The sequence below is a fragment of the Pelodiscus sinensis genome, chromosome 9, assembly GCF_052426305.1.
Source record: "Pelodiscus sinensis isolate ZL-2025 chromosome 9, ASM5242630v1, whole genome shotgun sequence".
In the NCBI taxonomy this organism is placed as follows: domain Eukaryota; kingdom Metazoa; phylum Chordata; order Testudines; family Trionychidae; genus Pelodiscus; species Pelodiscus sinensis.
This window is the reverse complement of record NC_143060.1, coordinates 40,202,418-40,223,537: the sequence shown is the minus strand read 5'-3', so window position 1 is coordinate 40,223,537 and position 21,120 is coordinate 40,202,418. Positions and strand designations below refer to the sequence as shown.

Genomic DNA, 21,120 nt, shown 5'->3' with positions numbered 1-21,120 from the left:
AGATTAATCAAACTACATTCGTGTTTCAATGTTTTTAGCCCGCAGAACTCTGAAAGAGACTTCTCTGAGCTCATGACAGATAAATGGAAACATTTACGAACAATCAAAAAAGTGACACAAATTATAGCAAACTTACAGGAATAATCAGTGTTGGATGTGCTTCTTCAAGTCTGCTCTTCAACCAAAGGAAATCTTGATATCTTCTTCGAACTTCATATTCACTGGAGTCAAACTCACCACGAGATGTCTGAAAATAATAACCACAAAATTAAGATGGAAAATCGAAATGTATGTCCATACTGCAGCTGGGAGGTGAGATTCCCAGCTCCTGCAAACAGATACACATTCCCTCTACTTGAGCTAGCATGCCAAAAACAGTACAGGAGCTGGGTCAAACTACATAACCATCAAAGTTCCCTGAATACATACTTTGGGAATTAGTCTGAGCCTCCATTTGTGCCACCCCTGCTACTCTGCAAATTTTAGCACACTTGCATAAGCAGCATTAGCATGATAGGAATGTTAAAAAGCAGGTGATTGTGTAACCACTGAAAATCTCAGCTAACCACTGAAAATCTCAGCAATTACATGCACCCAAGGGATGGCAGCCAGCTCCACAGGAGTGAAAAAGGAGCCTGTGTATAATCGTTAACGGTAACTGATAAGCCCAGGCTTATCAGTTAAAAGTTTAAACAGTTATACTTTTACATCCCTAGTGCATGACTATCATACCTCCCATCTGCTATGTAGACATATACTCTAAGAGTACTACAAATATTTAATTTTTGACCAGTTTGGAATAAAAATGAGAGTTGTGAGGGGAAAAAGTTAATGTTAATTATTCTGCACTTATCAATTACAATTTTTTAATAAAATGATCTAATCTAGTAAGAGATGGAACAATGTGAACTTCTATGTGGAACCCACTCCCCCCCCCAAGAAACAAAAGCTAAACTGTGAATAGAAAGAACTGATCTACTACAATTTTTTCCAAAGCACTGTAGGGTTTGAATCATTACCTTAATAGGAGATTTTCCTTTTTCCTTCAGATGAATGTAGCCTGAAATTTAGGTTGGTCATTTTAAAGTGATGACAAATCCAAGTTTAAGGAATGCCCATTTTGTGGCATTTGAATAAACTGAAAATAAATAATGCATGTCCCTTGGATTGGCTGCTATAAGTCACCTAGCCATGTTTCAGCCATGAAAATCCTGGCATTTGAATGTAGCCCAAGCTACAGTCCATACATAGCCCACTAGAGTATTTCACAAAGCCCACAGCCTGATTCAACACAACAAACTAATGGATGATTCATTAATGGTTTATCTTCATGTTTACATCATTTTAGTTTATACAAGTGTGTAAAAAACATTGTACATAGAAACAACCTAATACATACAAAACAAGCTGAGCTAAAAATATAAATCAGTCTAAAATATGTAGAATCTATTTGAGCCACAAAATGTTGTGCTTAGATTTATGTGGCCCTCCTGTGTAATTAGATTGGGCATCACTGAAACTACATATGTCAGGATTTAATGGCTTTCACTACCAGTTTTGTCCCCAACTAATAGAACCTGTAGAGAAACATTTAAACTTTAGCAAAACTGCATGTCTATTACAGTGTTGCCAATTCTAATGACTCTATCAAATCTCATTATATTGGCGTGGTTTTTGTTTGTTTGGGTTTCTAATGGAGGGGGAGAGGAGAGACAAAAACAAACTAGCTCCTGGAGTCAAGTAATTACAAGTGACTATATCAGTTTTCATTTTTAAAAGTTCCTAGTCATTTTGGTGGCTAAGAAAAGCTTAGAACATAATTCAAGTGAATTCAAAAGGCTGAGAAACTAGAAGGTAAATAAAAATAACCTCCCCACCCAATTTTATTTAATCTTGTAATTTTTGAGCAAACCTCTGATTCAGACCTGACTCAGATTTTGAATGCTTAGGGTTCACAACAGAGCTGTTACATCATTTTGAATTTGGACTTCAAATTAATCATACTTCAAATTAATAACAGATAAGAGAGAAGACAGAAAACACTCCTCCCCTACTCTCCTCTCTCTCTCTACAAAAAGCCTATCTTTCCTGTAAAAACAAAGGGAATTTTTTTCATTTGAAAATTTGTTGTAAGTGAATCCCCAGCAAAAACAAATGAAAATAAAATAAAATGATTACAGATGTTCTCAAAGTATAGACTGTGCAGTACTTGCAGGGAACTAGCTAGTCTGACAATACTGGCTTCCTTCCTTCCCCGTATGACAAAATGAATTCAAAGACAGCTGAAAACACATGAAATCCTTTCCTAATATTACCTTTTCATTTAAGAAACTGCTGTAGTTGCAACCAAACTATTATTAACTGTAAATGGGAGGGGTTTTTTGGTGCTAGCAAACGATGCAATTACAGAAAAGCAGAATTGAAAAGGTATGTGGTGAGTAAGGTACCACATATTGACAGCCAAGGATTATGACCACTTCTATGAAATACTCATATACCGCAAATACTTATGGCAGTTTAGCCTTTTGCAAATGCAGCAGCAGCCTTCCTATTGTTTCATGTTCTTGTCAAGGAACCCAATAGCAAATGCCAATTTCAGACACAAGACTGCTTTTGCTATCATTAAAATAACTTCCGCTGTTCCTTTAATGATCTCCACCGCACTCATAAGTAAGCTTAAAAGTGTTTTTAGACTAACAACAAATTTGAAACACTTGATCAGGCAAAATCAGAATACAATTTTGAAATGTTAGGTTGTTCTTTTAAATCCTTTAAAATATTAACACTTGTAATGTTTTATTTTACACTTAATATATCAAGGCTACTAAAATACTTACCTTAGTAACAACTCTATAGGTAATGAAAGTCTCAATGGCAGTAATGTGACTTTCAGGATCATCCACTGTAATGAAGAGATCTCTTAATTCTGGCTCATCTTCAAATTTGTACTGATTTATCATAGAGGAAGGGGACGTTGGTATCAAAGGACTGAATGAATTTGCCTCTGTCAGTGATGTATCCTATAGACAAATAAGACATTTGAAGAATCTCTAACAGATAAAGGGGCCGATTTCAAACATCAAAACAATAGCTCTAAAGTCAACAATTAGGAAGGTAACAGAAATAGCAGATAAAATTGTTAAAAATATACCACAAACTTCCTTGTCATCCTACTATCCTTTTCAGTGTTCAATTAAATGGAATAGTTAAAAAATAAGAATGAAACCAATAAGAGAAAAGCAAAACACTAGGGATGGCTGAAAACAGAAGTCACCTACAAATGCTCAAAATAGTTAAACCAAGCACTCACTATACTGTGACACTTACCAACTTTATTAAAATTGTTAAAGGCCAATTACCAGGACTTAAAATCTAAATTCTCTATTGCAACCTAACCAAGATAGCTAACTCTTTTCCTTTCAGATGTTTTATGAAATGATGATTTCCCCTTGTAATTTATTATTATGTTTATTATTAAAAACCCATCAGTACAGTTTTTAATTGGCGAATCCTTGAGATTGGAAGGATAAGCAGTAATGTGGTGGTACTAAAATTTATGAATTACAATTATATATAGCTCTATAACGGGAACAAAAACTCATCTGTGGAATGATAATAAAAGCTATTAAAAGTCAGCATGTAGAAATGTTATAGTATATAACAAGTGAGGACAAAGATGGAAGGACATTATGCTAATAAAAGAATTTCTCAAGTTACAATGTTTTATTACTCAGATTTAAGGCAGAAAATTAGGGACTCTTTCTTACCCCGGCCAAAGGGGGAAAAAAAAGTTCCATAGGTTATTCCGTGGTCACAAGTTGTCAGTTGGGCCTTTCGTTTTAAGGCTAATCTAAGAGACAGCAATTCCAGTCACAAAATGACCTCCAACACAATACAGTTTAATAGTGATTCAGGCAAAGGAGCACACCTACTAAATATCCCTTCCATCAAAATACAAGCCTCATAAGACCATGCTTATGTTAAAAGATCAGACAAAATTGATGCAACAAACCTAACACGCATTCAGTTATCTTATGCAAACCATTAAGATTTATGTGGTTCTTTTAGGGATGTTAAATATCAGTTAACTGAATAATCAAGTAACTGCATGAATTCTTAAAGGTTAGTCGACTATTCTATAGTCCCCATGGGGCAGGGCCAGCAGCCAGTATTCTCCAGCTTCAGTCCTGAGAAGCCTCCTGCCACTTCGCGCTGCTGCCTCCGTATCAGAAGCATTAGCACGGGGTGCTAGGCGGGAGCTGGTCCGCAAGGGGAGCCAGTTTAAAAATCAGCTAAAAGCCAGACAATGGCCACTTACTGCGCAGTGAAGTTGTTTTCTCCATCACCATCAATGGGAAGTTTCACACAATGGCAAAGTCACAACTGATAGATTTATCTGCGGCAGCACCTTGAGCTTGCCAGGTTTTGATTTTCCACATGTAGTATCAGAGCCAGATGAATAAATTCAAAAAGTCCTACAAAGGTCTCGCTACAAAGCTAGATTCTTTCTTCCCCAGCTTTAGGCAGGTGGCAGCTTTATTCCCATTCTTCTGTCACAGTTCAGCATGAATCAAAAACTACTTCTTGACAGCTATCAGCTTAGTCCAACTCAGAGGATCAGTATTTTTCCCTCCCTAGGAAAACTCACATGACTATCTTCAGGGCTGGCACCATATTTTACTCCACAAAATAGATTGATGCATATCTGTATCAAACTGGGACTTTCAAGAATACATTTTGATATAACTGTAGCATCCTGGAGTCAAAGACACACTAATGGCAGTTTATTTTAAAACCGGACTCTTCCCTGAACAGTTAACACAACAGTCATCAATTGTGGTAGTCTTCCAAGTAAAACTGGATTTTCCCAGTTTGAATTATAGACTGTCTAGGACTTGCTAATCACCTGACTGGAGTTCTGCTGTGATCAGTTCACCTGACAGAGGGGGCAGAAACTTCATTTAAGATCAGAATCTGCTCTCAGCTCCCTCTCTCCCCAGACAGACCATCCCCTGGTAGCAGAAGGCCTGAAGAAGGCAAAAAAGATGCACCTATGACATCATGGGTGGCCTAGGCCTCCCTAGGTTTTTGTTTCCCAGTCTCTTATGCATGTTCCCTTAGCTGTGAGTGCTCTGTCTTACAGTTTAACCCAGTGATGGGCAACCTGTGGCCCACTTGTAGGCCTTGTCTGCTCCCTCTCCCCTACCCATACACCTCTTGCACACTGGGGCACTGGAGTCCCACACTTTCTATTTCTCCCCATCCCAGCAATTTTGGAGCACTATTAATCCACTGATTAGTGCTCCGACCCCACTCCTTTCCAAACTTGAATACTGCAAGTCAGCTATTCATGGTTGTTCAAGCACTAGGAGGGAGAGGCAGGGACAGGGCCTAAATCAGCAGATTCATGGTGCTCCTAAAGTGCTGGGAGGGAGAGGGGGAATAGGAAGTGTGGGGCTCCAGTGCCCAAGAGGTGCATGAGGGAAAGGGCCAAACAGAGGGGCTACGTCTACACTGGCATGATTTTCCGAAAATGCTTTTAACGGAAAAGTTTTCCGTTAAAAGCATTTTCGGAAAAGCGCGTCTAGATTGGCAGGATGCTTTTCTGCAAAAGCACTTTTTGCAGAAAAGCGTCCGTGGCCAATCTAGATGCGGTTTTCCGCAAAAAAGCCCCGATCGCCTTTTTCACGATCGGGGCTTTTTTGCGGAAAACAGTACTATGCTGTCTACACTGGCCCTTTTGCGCAAAAATCTTTCGGAAAAAGACTTTTGCCCGAACAGGAGCAACATAGTTTTTCCAGAAAAGCACTGATGATTTTACATGAGATAGTCAGTGCTTTTCCAGAAATTCAAGCGGCCAGTGTAGACAGCTGGCAAGTTTTTCCGCAAAAGCAGATGATTTTGCGGAAAAAATTGCCAGTCTAGACACAGCCAGGGTGTGCGAGCTACAGAAGGAACAAGTGGGGCGCAGGTTGCCCACCACTGGCAATCTTGTGGGCCACTGAGGCAAAGGAGGGCCACTCATTAATCTAGGTTGCCCATCACAGGGTTAAACTGTAAGCCAGAGCACCCACGGCTAGATGCTAAGGGAGCATGCATAAGAGACTGGGTTAGGGATCGCAAATGTTAGCAGTGTTTTCAAGGTTCAGGGCAGTTGGACTATGGAGTCCCACGCCCCAAGAAAGGATAACAGTGACCGTACAATCAGCCTTAGAGGCTCCAGAGTTAGACTCTGCCCAGGGCTAGCTGGATTAGAAGCACATGGGATCCAAAGGTTGGGTCCAATTAAAACAGACTGGTGATAGTACACTAGAAGGAGTCAGTCAAGTCTGCAACCCCTTATTAGCAAAATAGGGCCCTGAATCTGATTGTTAAAGCCTTGCAAATCTTTGGTTATCTATTTTATATTGCAAATATCTACATCTACAGATGCAGATATCTATGGACTATGTTTGTGGATCGCAGATTAGATGCAAATCTAAGTTTTGTACTCACTCAGAGCTCTACTGATTGGGCCAGCCGACACCATCACAACACAAATAAATATATCCCTTTGCTTTTGCTGTTTAAAATTATATAGAAAAAACAATCTACTGTTCAAAACTGAACAGCTATTTCTCTTTTACATGCTAAATGTTTTACAGGTTTTTTTTCCCTGTAGGCATAGCCAGTCTCAAAACAGTATATGAAATCCCAGTTGTTTGTTCAGACAGTAGAGCTAGGGAATGATTAGTTACGCAGCATGTTTGAAAGGGAATTGTCATCATGGGACTATAAGTAAGTAAGTAAGAACTACCTTCCTCAAAGAGGACTGTTGAGGAGAAATTGCTAAAGTTGCAAGAATAAAATCATAAATGGTCCGCCACTCTACTAGCATTCCCTGTATTATTCCAAGAATTACTTCCAAGGCTAATGTGCCAAGATTCCTCACTCCTTTTAGAAGCAGTTTTTTATTAAATAAGCAAACAATAGTAAGATAGAAGATTACAGAAATATTAAGGCCTTCAAGAGCAATTACCTTAAGGCCTTCAAGAGCAATTAATTACAGTATATTAGTTTAACTGTGTGTCTAGGAGAATGGATTTTACTGGCTTTACCATTTCGTTCCCCAGATACTTTTACTGCACTAAAGAGTAGGGATGTTAGCGAGTAGTTGATTAGTATCAGAGGGGTAGCCACAATAGTCTGCATCTGCAAAAGCAACGAAGAGTTCTGTGGCACTTTATAGACTAACAGATTTATTGGTGCATAAGCTTTTGTGTGCAAAGATCCACTTCACCAGATGCATGTAGTGGAAATTTCAGGTGCAGGTATAAATATACATGCATAAGAAAAGATTTCTAATCAAGAGTAAGGCTGGACAGTCCCTACGTAAAAGAATAAACTGACACAAATCAGATATCAGGAATGGTAATACAGGTAGTCCCCGGGTTACATGGATCCAACTTACATCGGATCCCTACTTACAAATGGGGTGAGGCAACCCCACACTAGCTGCTTCCCCCCAGCAGACCAGGGAGATGCGAAGCTAGCGGCCCCCCCCCCAGCAGACCAGGGAGACGCAGAGCGGTTTTTCTCAGCAGACACCTCAGCTTGAGAATAAAGGACTGAGGGAAGTGAGGTGTGGGAGAATAAAACTGAGCTCTGGAGAAATGTTTGGCTAGAGTTTCCCCTACAATATGTACCAGTTCCGACTTACATAATAATTCAACTTAAGAACAAACCTACAGTCCCTATCTTGTACGTAACCCAGGGACTGCCTGTATTCAAAAACCTGTAGGAGAACACTTCAATCTCCCTGGACACACAGTAGCAGATTTAAAGGTTGCCATCCTGCAACAAAAAACCTTCAAGAACAGACTCCAAGAGAAACTGCTGAGCTGCAGTTCATCTGCAAATTTGTCATCATCATTTTAGGATTAAACAAAGACTCTGAATGGCTAGCCAAATACAAAAGCAGTTTCTCCTCTCTTGGGCTGTGTCCAGACTCAGGGGTTTTTTTGGGAAAAGTAGCCTTTTTCCGAAAAAACTTCCCCTGCGTCCAGACTCAAGCCGCGTTCTTTCGAAATTAAATCGAAAGAACGCGGCTTTTCTTTCGATGGCGGTAAACCTCATTTCACGAGGAAGAACGCCTTCTTTCGAAAGTTCCTCTTTCGAAAGAAGGCGTTCTTCAATGTAAATAGGGCTTCTTCGAAAGAGAGCATCCAGACTCACTGGATGCTTTCTTTCGAAAAAGCAAGCCGCTTTTTCGAAAGTTCAACGTGCAGTCTAGACGCTCTCTTTCGAAAGACGCTCTTTCGAAAGTATCTTTCGAAAGAGCCTCTTTCGAAAGAGGCTTGCAGTCTAGACATAGCCTTGGTGTTCACACCTCCACATCAGTGGCTAGAAGTGGGCCTCATCCTCCCTGACTGAATTGACCTCGTTATCTCCAGCCTTACTCTTGATTGGAACTCTTTTCTTATGCCTGTATATTTATACCTGCCCCTGGAATTTCCATTACATGCATCTGACGAAGTGGGTCTTTGCCCACGAAAGCTTATGCTCCAATAAATCTGTTAGTCTATAAGGTGCCACAGGACTTCTCATCGCTTTAGTTGATTAGTAATTGGGGTAGCTCGAGCCGGCTCCTGGAGTTATCCCTGCTGTGGATCTGCACAGTGGTCCTCATAAACTAATCATGTAGTTGATACAAATTGTATTGACTACATGATTAGCCAGATAACCGCAAATGAATATCCTTACTAAAGAGGATACTGCCTTAAAAAAAGCATTCCATTTACTTTGGCACCTAATCAACATTGGTTGCAAGCGTCAGGGAAGAAACAGGAGTTGTGCTTTCATAGTTGCATTACTCCATTTGGCTAAGTATGGTAACTTACATGCAGAATGAAAACCACTTCAAAATATGCTAGATTAGGACACTAGCACAAAATGGCCATGTGCTGGCACAACTCAAACTTTCTGAGGAGGGGAGAAGAGCACATCAGCGCAGAAAGGATTTGAATAACCATGTCATTTAGAGGGATATTCAGTTTGCGGACCTAAAATTAGACCAGCTAGCTATGTTTTGGTTGGCAAGTTACGTTGTCTTCACTAAGGCTACTTATAAAAGAACACAGGCAAACTACTCAAGTATGCAGCAATACTGCTGTTGAACCTAAAAGGAATATTACACGTTAAGACCCCTGACTCACAGCAAAACAGCAAAGGTGAAGAGAAGACGAAGTTATCCATGATTATGAAACAAACAGCACCTTAGATTTATTATTGTAGGGTAGTTTTAATGTTAGAGGCATCATTAATTTTGGTAGGCAAATATATCTTCCCTCATCCTCCTGATGCTTTTTATTTCACTTGACTCTCTAAAGCCTCTAAAGTCGTGTAGTGCAAACACCCAAATATTACAACATGTTGAAAACACAGCAGATGCGTTTACAACAGGAGCTGCAACCAGAGCCAAACATCTGGAGCTTGCAATCTGCCTCATGCTACGTGTCTGCATATGCGTTGGAAAAAGAAGCTGCCATTAGAGATCTCTAAAGATTAAGTACTTGGGACTAGAGCAGGGGCAAGAAACTTTTTGGGTTGGAGGCTGCTGATCCACAGAAAAATCAGTCAGGCAGGGGGCAGTGGGGACTGGAGTGCTAACACGGGTTCCCCAATGCTGGGGGTGGGAAGGGACAGAAGTAAGTCCTGAGCCTCGGGAGCCAGATCCAGGCAAGCTAGGGGCTGCATCTGGCCCCTGGGCCTTAGGTTCTCCATCCGTGGGCTAGAGCAATAAGAAAGAAACAATCCACAATGATCTGACTGACTATTCAATCAAAAAGGAGTGTCAGTGACAGGCTACTCAAATTCCTATTTTTATCCATATCAAATTGATTAGGAAATTTTCAGTAGCCAGGTAATGAATGTATATACAGGCAGTCCCCGGGTTACGTACAAGATAGGGACTGTAGGTTTGTTCTTAAGTTGAATTTGTATGTAAGTCGGAACTGGTACATATTGTAGGGGAAACTCTAGCCAAACATTTTTTTTAGTTTTGGATAGCATAGGGAAAGGTTAACTCCCCTCTAGTGTTTGTTTTGCTGTCTGTTCCCCTGTTCAGAAGATTTCACATCTATTTCTGTCCCTGTGACAAACTCAGGACTAAAGGAGTAACTCATCAAATACCAAACAGCTCTGCACCATGCTTTGAGCTAATAGCTTTATTTCCACACACCACCCAGGGTTCTAGGAGGAGGGTCCTTTTTTTGCTAACACAATGAGGCCAGCACTTTGTTTGTTTTGGTGGAGTCTTTGTTTGCCCAGGGAGCCCAGCATGTATAGGGGGAGGAGGGGAAAGGTGGGAATAATAGGGGGCGGAGAGGCTGCTTTTGTCAGCTGATTTGGCAGCCTGTTGCCGGGGGCAGCCAGGTTGCTGGGGGGAGAGAGGCAGCTTGTTAGTTGGGGGAGGAGGGCACCTTGTTGCTGGGGGAAGGAGGGCATGCAGGCTGCGAGGCCGCAGCAGGCATGGGGAGGCACTTTTCCTCCGCTGGCAGCTCTGCGGGACACCTTTCCCAGTGGCCAGTTGCTGCTGCAGGCAGAAGCCAGAGCCGGAGGTGCCAGCCAGAGGAGGAGGAGGTGGATCCTAGGATCCAGGTGAGTGAGCCTCTGGGATGTATAGAGGAGGGGTGGAGGGGGAAGAAGGGGGGTGGAGGGGGAAGACGGGCTGAGGCTGGCCAGCGACCGGGGGGCAGGCTGCGAGACCGCGGCTGGCAGCGGACTTGGGGAGGCGCGTTTCCTCCGCTTTGCAGGACCCCATTCCCTACGGCCAGTTGCTGCTGCTGCACCTAGGCTCCACGTGTGAGCGAGCCCCGGCATGTATAGAGCGGTGGAGGGGGAAGAAGGGGGGTGGAGGGGGAAGACGGGCTGAGGCTGGCCGGCGACCGGGGAGCAGGCTGCGAGGCTGCGAGACCGTGGCTGGCAGCGGACTTGGGGAGGCGCGTTTCCTCCACCCAGCAGCTCTGCGGGACCCCATTCCCTAGGCCAGCTGCTGCTGCAGGCGGAGACCAGTCAGAGCCGGCAGGAGGAGGAGATGGATCCCAGGATCCACGTGAGCGAGCCCCGGGGATGCTGCTGCGCATGTGCGGCAGTTGCCTCACCCCCGTTCGTATCTAGGGATCCGACGTAAGTCGGATCCACGTAAGTCGGGGACTGCCTGTAGAGCAGGGGTGGGCAAATACTGACCCATGGGCTAAATCCTAGTCCCTAGCAGGCCCCCACTATTATGTTTACCTGCATCTCCATAGGTACTGGGCAAATCAAAGCTCTTGATGGCAGGGGCATAGCAGGGGAGGGGAGGGCAGTTGCCCCCGGGCACCATGCTAGGGTGGTGCCAATTAAGTCCCCCTCCGCTTCCCCTGTCATTCTTTGGCTCGCCTGCTCCTCCTCCACCCACCACCACCGGCTGGAGCCTCCTCCCCGCCTCTCCTCCATCTCCGCCGGCGAGTTAGTACAGGAGGGGGCCCGGCCCCAAACTAGAGGGGGCGGGCTAAGATGCAGTACAAGCTCCCATTCCCTCCCAGGGTTGGGCTCAGCCATGTACCAGGTTTGGGGCTCTGCCGCGCAGCGGTGGCTGCAAGCACACACATTTTGCTTTTGCCCCTGGGTGCATAACACCCTCACTACACCTCTGCTTAATGGCCACAAATCACCATTTGTGGCTAATGGGAGCAACGGGAAGCAGTGTCCGGGTTCATGCCACTTCCCAACACACCCACTGGCCATGAACAATCAGAGCTGCAATCGCCAGATACCTGTGGAGAGGCAGGTAAACATAGTGGTGGTGGCTCATCGAGGACTAACCCTGGCTGCCACTTTTTTTACTACCCATCTCTGGTATAGAGCATATGGGAAACACATTGAGGAAGATATTATGGAGAGAAATATAGTTACACCACGACTGGTTAGTTGGGGAGGGGGAAAAGGGGAGACATGATGGGACTGACATGGAAAGGTAAAAATAGTTTCAAGGACAATTAATGAAGCTATAATTTTTGGGGAAAAGCACAGGACATTTGTTTTTTTCATGACACATGGATAAGGGTCTGGTGGTTCTGGCACTCAGGGGTCAGGGAAGAAGTTGCTGATCCTGAAAGGGGAGGAAAATCAGTCCTTGTGCACAAAATACACAAAAATAAAGTGCAAGAGGAAATAATCCATTGTAGTATTGTATTAAAATGCTATTTCATGTCAAGTAAAAAAACTTATGAAGATATAATTAAAAATGAAATACTCTTCTTTGTATAGGAATAAGATGGAGCTTGAAAAACCTATGCACTAAGTGAATTAGTGTTACCACACCACAATGCATCTGATCCACCCCATATACTCAAGGAAGAGCTGGAGAAATAAGTTACATAAACAGAAAATGAATTTACTTTATATGCTAGTTTGAAGCTTAGTCACCTTCAAAAATAGAATGTTGCCAATTTGTAACTTTATAATACTTCCTCTTTTTAATATTTTCTTCTTCTCTGGGTCTCTACAAACAGAAGAATAATGATTAAGGCACTGATCCTACAGTGAAGACACATATGTGCCACTGAACAGGGTTTGTGCTAGTACATCTATTTGTGCTAGTACATCAGTGGGACCTAAATGGCTAAAGAGAAAATTGTTGTTAGATATATAATATTAAAAAAAATCAGAGAGAATTTCAATTTTCAACTTGATTGTGTCCCTTTAACTGTCCAATACATCATTAATAATAATTATGTCTGATTCTAACAGTGTCCTTTCAGATTAGATAATACTTTCTCCCCCTTCTGTTCTACCTCTGTCCATAAAAATGTACAAAGAGAATAAGAGGTCAATATCACTAATAACTATTATCAAGATTAAAATGCTCAAATTGCAGGCAACAAAGTCATTGGCTTTTGAGAAAACAATAATATATACTGAAGCATAAATGCAATGCAAAATGTTGATCATAGCATGACTTGTTAGTTTCACTAATTATTTGGGTTAGCTTATGAGTTAAGGCTTGTTATTTTTATCATTTGTAAAGTTAACCTATATCTAACTTAAAGATACTGTTCCTCTCCAAAAACCAAAGGCACTGTCATTTCTTTGCCATATTTTCTCAAGGCTTATCTCACTATTCAGATTGTTAAAGTAGCACATTGATTATTTGTATTTCTTCAATAATATAAATGTTTGTAGGTAACAGACATGGTTCTCTCGGTGTGACATTCCATCAAGATTTCATTTGTTCACAGCTTTCTGCAGGAGGGAAGGAAGCAAAGGGAGATGAATACTAAAGGCTATTTCAAGTCAGTCCCTTTAAAAAGTCACCAAACAACAAGCAATTTATGTTTAGAAAGAACTAAATGTCAGTAAAGAGAAGTTCTATGCATTCATAAAACTGATTAAAATCATAGCCAAATTCCTGCTTATTGACAAATATAATGTCTATCCCTAGTTAACTACACAGAAATGTCTCTTATTTCCATGGATTGCAAACTGAGAGGATTACATTTGCTAAACTATATTTTTTGTAAATAATTTTTACCAACACTAAAGAGTCACCGATGATTCTTATTGGAGACATTTAACTTGATAGTTGTCACATATATAAGTTTTGCAAAGGCTGATTTTTTCTGAATTCCAAGTAAGACTGCAGCTTCTTAATATCTTTGCATTTCCAATATTTACCTCACACAATATCACCTCAAATAGACAAGGTTACTTAGTTCCACATTGACAAGAATCAGAGGGGTAGCCGTGTTAGTCTATAAGGTGCCACAGGACTTCTCGTTGTTAGTTCCACATTGTATTTATGTGACGATTATCTGAAGATTATCAAACTCCTACAGAAAAATCTTGACCATATACATTGGAGTAGATCTTCTGCAGGGCTACGTCTACACTGGCCCCTTTTCCGGAAGGGGCATGTATATTTCACCAGTCGTCGTAGGGAAATCCGCGGGGAATTTAAATATCCCCCGCGGCATTTAAATAAAAATGTCCGCCGCTTTTTTCCGGCTTTTAAAAAAGCCGGAAAAGAGCGTCTACACTGGCCCCGATCCTCCGGAAAAAGTGCCCTTTTCCGGAGGGTCTTATTCCTACTTCAAAGGAATAAGACCCTCCGGAAAAGGGCACTTTTTCCGGAGGATCGGGGCCAGTGTAGATGCTCTTTTCCGGCTTTTTTAAAAGCCGGAAAAAAGCGGCGGACATTTTTATTTAAATGCCGCGGGGGATATTTAAATTCCCCGCGGATTTCCCTACGACGACTGGTGAAATTTACATGCCCCTTCCGGATAAGGGGCCAGTGTAGACGTAGCCCAGGTTTAAATTGTCACAGAAGCTCAACTGACTTAAGAAAAGTTATTGCTGTTTACAGCAGCTAAGGATCTGCCATTAACTCAGATGGGTTCAGTTAACGGATGACTGTTCCAACAACTGGTGAAGTGTAGTGTAAGTTTTAATACATAACAGTATTTCCTTTCTTAATGTAAGTTTCAGACTATTTGATAAATCAGACCACTACCCATGGAAATAGAATAAATTTTCCAATCTTTCACAGATACTGTGGCTGACTGAGGGAGGATTTATCCAACGGGGTAGATGTGGCCAGGCTTAGTGAAGTTTTGAGGAGAAGAAAACATGGTCAAGAATTTGAGTTGGTCAACAACCAAAGTCTTGGCAGCTCTGGCAGCATACCACACAATTCAAGAAAGCAGAGGATGACTGAAAACTGAAGACAACACCTTGACTTTTAGGTCAAACCTTAAAGGTGCCCTCTCATTTAACTATTATAATAGATATCAACATAAAAAAGAACTTGTCCTATACCTTGAATAATACACAATGCCCAATCAGGCTGATAGTTCTGGGTGCTGGCCTTTGATATTCTCTTTCCAGATACTGTTCAAGGTTTTCATATTAAACCTGATTGATTGATATATGGCATGTTTAGTAGCATCCTGGTCAGTGATTATCTCCAGCATGAAAAAAACCTCAAGCTCAGCTGTGAGCAAGTAAACACTTTATGTTGGGAATTATGAGCACCTGAATGGAAATTACAGGGCTAATGATGTAATTGAAAAAATATAAGTGGAAACAAAGAGAAGGTCAGAAAGAAAGTCTGGGATGAGGAGGACCTCATCTTGCAGGAAATCTGCATTATGCTGTGATATTTTGCAAGTTAAAAACCAACATGCACAAGTGGTGAATGGGTAACAACCAGGTGAGTGTCTGAGACAGCAAAATACCCTGAGCAGTGAGTTGTAAGAGGCTCCTTGTGACATGGACACTGTCATGCTAAACATCCATCTGTTGTTTGTTTTGTTTTTTACAAAATAAAAATCTTGTGTTTATATCCTGAGTAATACCTTTAGATTAAAGTTCACAATTTTAAAAATATTATTTATCACCATTCAACTATTTAGCCTATTTTGATTGCCTAACCTGAATGAAATGAAATCCAGTCCACTTTTAGATACTTACTGACGTACTAGCGCAATGCAGCATTGTTTTGGATACAAACTCTAAAAAAGACTAGATGTAAAAGGAAAACATCACAGCTACTTTACATCTAGGTATTTTTATTATTTTAATAGAAACATGTTCTAGGTTTTGGAATAATAAGTTTTCCAAAAGCTATATCTAAACCAAAATTTATTTGCCTTATAGTTGCTCTTGAATAGTAAATATGTAACTTACAAGGTACAATTCAGACCAGCCAATTAATAAAGTATTTTCTAAGAGGCTGAAAACAAGAAAGCAATTTAATTTAGGAATCAAGTACAGGGCCTGGTTCTGCAAAGAATAAAGGGTATAGAACAGCCACTGGCTACAGAAGAAGTTGAGGGTATTTAAAAACCTTACAGGAGACTTTCAATATCCTAGAAAATCAGATCCCAAATCTGCATCTTAAAGTAAACTGTCTTGTTCACCTATAAATAAAAGTAGTAAGTGCAAATGTTCAAAACAGGATAGGTCTTTCAAACATAGTGTGACGTATGTTTCATTTATAGAAACAAGTTAGCAATTTGCATACCTTTTAACAGCTGTTACGGTTTCTCTTTGATATAATTACGGAATGCATGTCTGCCATGTGGATTCTTAACAATTATAATGTTTTTTTTAGGTATCCTTAAATGTTTACTGCAATTATGTTTATATCATGTTTTTTTACGTGAGGTACCATATCCCTGCATTATAAGAGAACTAATTGTAATGGATTAGTAGGCAAAAGCAGGGATGGGCAAATACTGGCCCCAGGGCTGGATCTGGTTGACTGGGGTGAACTGCCACCATTTTGTTGCCCACTACTAGCATAGGGTATAAAGGCCCTACAGCACAGCTGCAGTTGGCCTGGGCCAGCTTCCTTAGGCTTGCAGGAATCAGGCTAAATAGCAGATCTAAAAATTATGACATTCAGGGTTGGGCTGGAGTTTGAACTTTGTGGTCCTTCACCCTCACAGGGTCTTAGAGTTCAGATTGTAGTCTGAGCATAAACCTCTACACAACAATTTTTCAGCCTCAGAGCCTGAACAACAGGAGCCTGAGTCTGACTTGGGCAGACCAGTAAAGCCAAAGAGACAAGATTGCACAAATACAAGTCAAATAACTTTGTTTTTTTCAGTCTTTTACACAAAGCACTTCATAGCCTCAAATAAGGATTGGATTCCTTTCTAAAAGATATGCTGTAGGATAACGATTATTGGGCTCACTACAGAACTAAACAGTACGGTGCGACTGGGTTTACAGGAATATTGGAAATTTGTACTCAAATGTTGAATTATAGCCTAAATGCTACAGAAGTACATGTGACATCAATACCAAATGAGTTTGCACCTAATTATGACAAGGTTTGTGAGCATCTTTTATTGGACCAATTTCTGTCGGTGAGACAAGTTTTCAGACAACACAGATCTCCTCTTCAGGACAAAACATTTGCTGCTCCTACAAATGTAATTTTAGACATTCCTCTGTTTCATAGCAGAGAGTTCACAATCTATTGGGTTTAATTAAGAAACTTCAGAGTAGTTATCACTCATATGCTAGTGTTAAGAAAACAAATAATCAAAAGATTGACAGAAACATAAAACTGGAAGGAACCTTCAGAAGTTGTCAAGTCCAGTCCCCTGAATTAGGGATGTTACATTTCAATTAATCAGCTAATGAAGTATTTTGATGGAATTTCCATCAATTACTTAATTAGTCAATAAGGCGGAGGTGGGGCGCTCGTTATCCTGGCTGTGTCTCTGCCTTTGAAATGCAGTAAGTTGTGTGGGGCTCTTGCTACATTTCAAAGGCAGAGACTAGCAGTCGGGATCTGGTGTGAGCCAGGACTGAGGCAGTCCCCGCTTGTGCCATTTCCTCACCTGTGCCTCTATCGCCTCTGCTCCCCTGCAGAGATAGTGCTGGTTTCCCCCAGCACCAACTCCTGCTCCTCCCCTCCATCCCCTTGCTGAGAGAGGCAGCAAGGGTAGGGGAAGCAACTATTCCAGTCACTACTCAACTACCCAATAAGCATATGCTGAGGTATGAATAGTGACAGAGGTATTTATCTAACCTGCTCTTAAAGATCTCAATGATGAAGATTTCAGAACCTTCCTTAGCATTTATTCTAGGAATAAAGATTTCCACCCTGACAGGAAATTTTTCCAAATGTCCAAACTAATTCTTCCTTGATGAAATTTAAACACACTGCTTCTTGTCGTATCATCAGAGATTAATGTGGATAATTTTTCTCCCTCCTCCCTGTAATAATCTTTTAGGTACATGAAAGCTATTTCAGTCCTCTCTTTCAGACTAAACAACACCAGTTCTTTCTATCTTCTCTCATAGGTCCTGTATTCTAGAATTTTAATTTATATATTTTTTTTCTTTTCTCTGGACCTTCTCTAATTTATCCATATCTTCTCCAAAATGTGGAGGCAGAACTGGACACAACTTTCCAGTGGAAGCCTAATCAGTACAGAGTAGAGTAGAGCAATTACTTCTTGTGTCCTGCTTACATTTTGGCTGTGTCTACATTGGCAAGATTTTGCGCAAAAGCAAGCACTTTTGCGCAAAAACTTGCTGCTTGTCTACACTGGTCACGAGTTCTTGCGCAAGAACACTGACGTTCTAATTAATGAAATCAGTGCTTCTTGCACAAGAACTAGGACACTCCCACTCAGGAATAAGCCCTCTTGTGCAAGTGGTTAAAATGGCCATTAGAGCTTTCTTGCACAAGAGAGCGTCTATACTGGCACAGATGCTTTTATGCAAAAGCACATCTCTTGCGCAAGGACACGTGCCAGTGTAGACGCTCTCTTGCGCAAATACTCTAACGCAAAAACTCTTGCGTTAAAGAGTATTTGCGCAAAATCTTGCCAATGTAGATGTAGTCTTTTACTAATACATCCCAGGAAGATTTTTTGTAACAATGTACACTGTTAATTCATGATAGTTCAAAGATTACTTTCATGCATGTAGCTAATTATATTGTGTTTGTACAAATTAGCCTATGCTATCCAGAGCTGCCTCTGTGCACAGTGGTCCCAAGCACCCCACAGGCAGGGGCTGCTCCTACTGGAATGCTGAAGCAGCCCCAGTGCGGTGGTGGTGGTGGTGGTGGGGCATTTCAGCAAGGCTGGAGAGGCCCCCTCCTACTCGCTCCCCTTTAATCAGTTATCTGGTTGAACAATATGTTTAACCAGTTAGGGATATAAAATCCCATTAAATTGGCTATTTCAGACTCCAATCATTTTATCTCCTCTGTCAAAATTACACGTAAATATAAATGAGGCCTATTCTCTGTTTGCCATACACTCTCAATTTGAGAGTAAATTCAAATTTGAAAATTGTGTACAATATACACTGTATATAAACTATGCCTGTGGCTTAAATATCTATGTACTATATTTGTGTATTAGTAGAAAACATGACATAAAACTTTGTAATGTTCAAGGGCTGTACTTATTGCATCATCAAAGCTCTAGTTATCATTCATTATGATCTTTACATTAGGGGAGCTGGTTTTCAAACTCCAGCACAGAGTGACAGGGTGCTCCGCAGGAGTGAGGCCGGAGTGCACTGGCAGCCAGCCCCACCCCCAGGAATTATAGATGAGTCGATTAACCCATAAGAATTTGAGGTTACTCGACTATTCAGTTAACGGATATTTAACATCCCTACTTCACAGACAGGTCTCTACCCTCACTTAAAGACTGAGCATGGGAACACACATTGACCTGTGCAGACATCACAAGACTGGGGCCCTATGTCACTACAATAATAGATAGATGTTTGCACTCACAAACAAATTTACTAAACAATCTTACTCAGTTGCTTAGTAACAACAAAAAATGCCAATCATTGTTTACCAAGGAAAAATTGCTGAGAATCAGAAGAGTTAGTAGCTCCCCTGTTATAAAAAGTGTTCCAACTAAGGATACTTTGAGCCTGCAGCTGTCCACCCCATTACTGGTACAGAATAGAAATTTAAGAGTTGGCAACATTTTCGTTGACAAAAATTACTGTGTTTAATGGACAGTGAATCCCTGTTGGGGAAAAAAACAAGCTTCTCTATGCCTGCCAGAGAACCAAGGCATGCAAACTCCTGAGGGAGGTGGGGAGAGGAGCAGAGCATCTTTCTCATTGTTTTGAAATGACCACATGCACTTGACCCGTCTCTTTCCCTTTTCTATTTTTCAGTTGCAATCCCTATTTTCTGTTCTTTAAAATTAAGCAGACGGTGAAGTCTCGGGTTGGCGTTTGTGCAACGCCTTGAAGATGGAGAGTTTGGCTATTTCTGTGCCAAACTGTATTGCCATTATCGATCCATTAACAACCTGCGGGGTAGAGAGGTCACTGGGTTGCTGCTCCCACTGGGCACGGCCGAGCGAGCCTGCAGACAAGCGCAAGGCGCTCTCCTTGCCCCCCCCCCGCTCCCGTGCTGAAGGCCTCCCCTGCCCGCTGCGGGCCGCTGTCCCAGACGTGCAGGGGGCGATGAGCCGAGCCGGCAGCAGCTCCCGAGCCCCGGGACGGGATGTGGGACCGCAGCGTCCCACCCCTGCCGCCCCGCGGGCAAACCACGGCGGCCCCGCAGCCGCGCAGCACCCGGGGCCAAGTGCAGCAGGGGAAGGAGGGCGCGGGACGGGCGCTGCCCGCTCACCGGCTCCAGCCCCGCAGGGCCCGGCCGCGGCGCGCGGGGGGCTCGGGGCTGGCCGGGCCCGGGCCGTACCTTGCTGAACACCTCCAGGTCCTCCTCGTCGTCGTCCAAGTCCAGCTCCTGCGGGCAGGCGGGGGGCGGCGGGGCCCGCGCGGCAGCGCCGCTAGGGGGGGAGCCGGAGAGCAGCGGCCCCGGTACCCTGCTCTGAGCCTCCATCCCTCCGTGGCTGCCCGGCCGGCCCTGCAATTGGCTGCCGGAGCCTCCCCCGCCCGCCCAGTGCGCAGGAGTGGAAGCGGCCGCCGGCGGGGCGGGAATAGCGGAGGCTGCTGGGGGCGGAGCGCAGCGCTCTGCTGCCGAGCGGGGCCCTAGCTGGGCTGCAGCCCGGGAGCCTGCAGGGTCAGGCGGCAGGACTCCCCGGGAGATTTAGTAGCGGGCTGGGTCATTGATCGGGTGTCTGCGCTCTTAGGGGGCTCTAGCCTGCCGCATCTCTGCAATTGCAGGAGGCACGGAGCTAGCGGAGGGCAGGGGGAAATGCTGCACTCAAGTTGCTGCAAAGTCTGCCGAAGAAGAGCTTTGCGTAAACTTGAAAGCTTGTCTCTCTCACCACCAGAAGTTGGGTCAATGAATAAAAGATGCTGTCTCCTTGTTTCCCTAAAAAATCCTGGCAGGCAAGCACGCAGAATTGCACCTCCTTCACTGGAGCCAGCCGTTTCTCTCGTGAGCTCTTGTGCAAAGTTTACTGAATGAGCAAGCAAGCTGAAAACGCTGTGTTTATTCTGTGGTTTATTGATAAATATAGCTGCTTTTGCACTTTTGGTCCAAGCAGTTAGCTAATATCTTGGGGGTCTTGCTAGGACTGTTTCCCTTAGGAGGAAAAACTGATGCAACAAGTTGAAGGATTTGGTGTAATTTTGTTTATTTACAAAAAAATGTGAGTACAAAATCATGTTTCCCAAATCACCAGCAGAAAC

General features: G+C 42.6%; 1 protein-coding gene across 4 annotated transcripts in view; it reads right to left on the bottom strand.

Annotated features, from left to right (window-relative positions):
* Window positions 1-20,432, bottom strand: part of SNX7 (sorting nexin 7) — a 65,844-nt gene extending 45,412 nt beyond the window's left edge. For 2 of the 4 annotated variants that reach the window (XM_075936595.2, XM_089780541.1), the window contains exons 1-3: window positions 20,153-20,432; window positions 2,838-3,020; window positions 137-247 (exon numbers count right to left, since the gene is read on the bottom strand). In XM_075936595.2, coding sequence (XP_075792710.2) covers window positions 137-247; window positions 2,838-3,020; window positions 20,153-20,365 — 507 coding nt within the window. In that variant the 5' untranslated portion in view covers window positions 20,366-20,432. The remainder of the gene's footprint in view (window positions 1-136; window positions 248-2,837; window positions 3,021-20,152) is intronic. The other 2 variants (XM_014571910.4, XM_006119841.5) reach the window with 2 other exon arrangements.
* Between the last annotated feature and the right edge of the window lie 688 nt (window positions 20,433-21,120).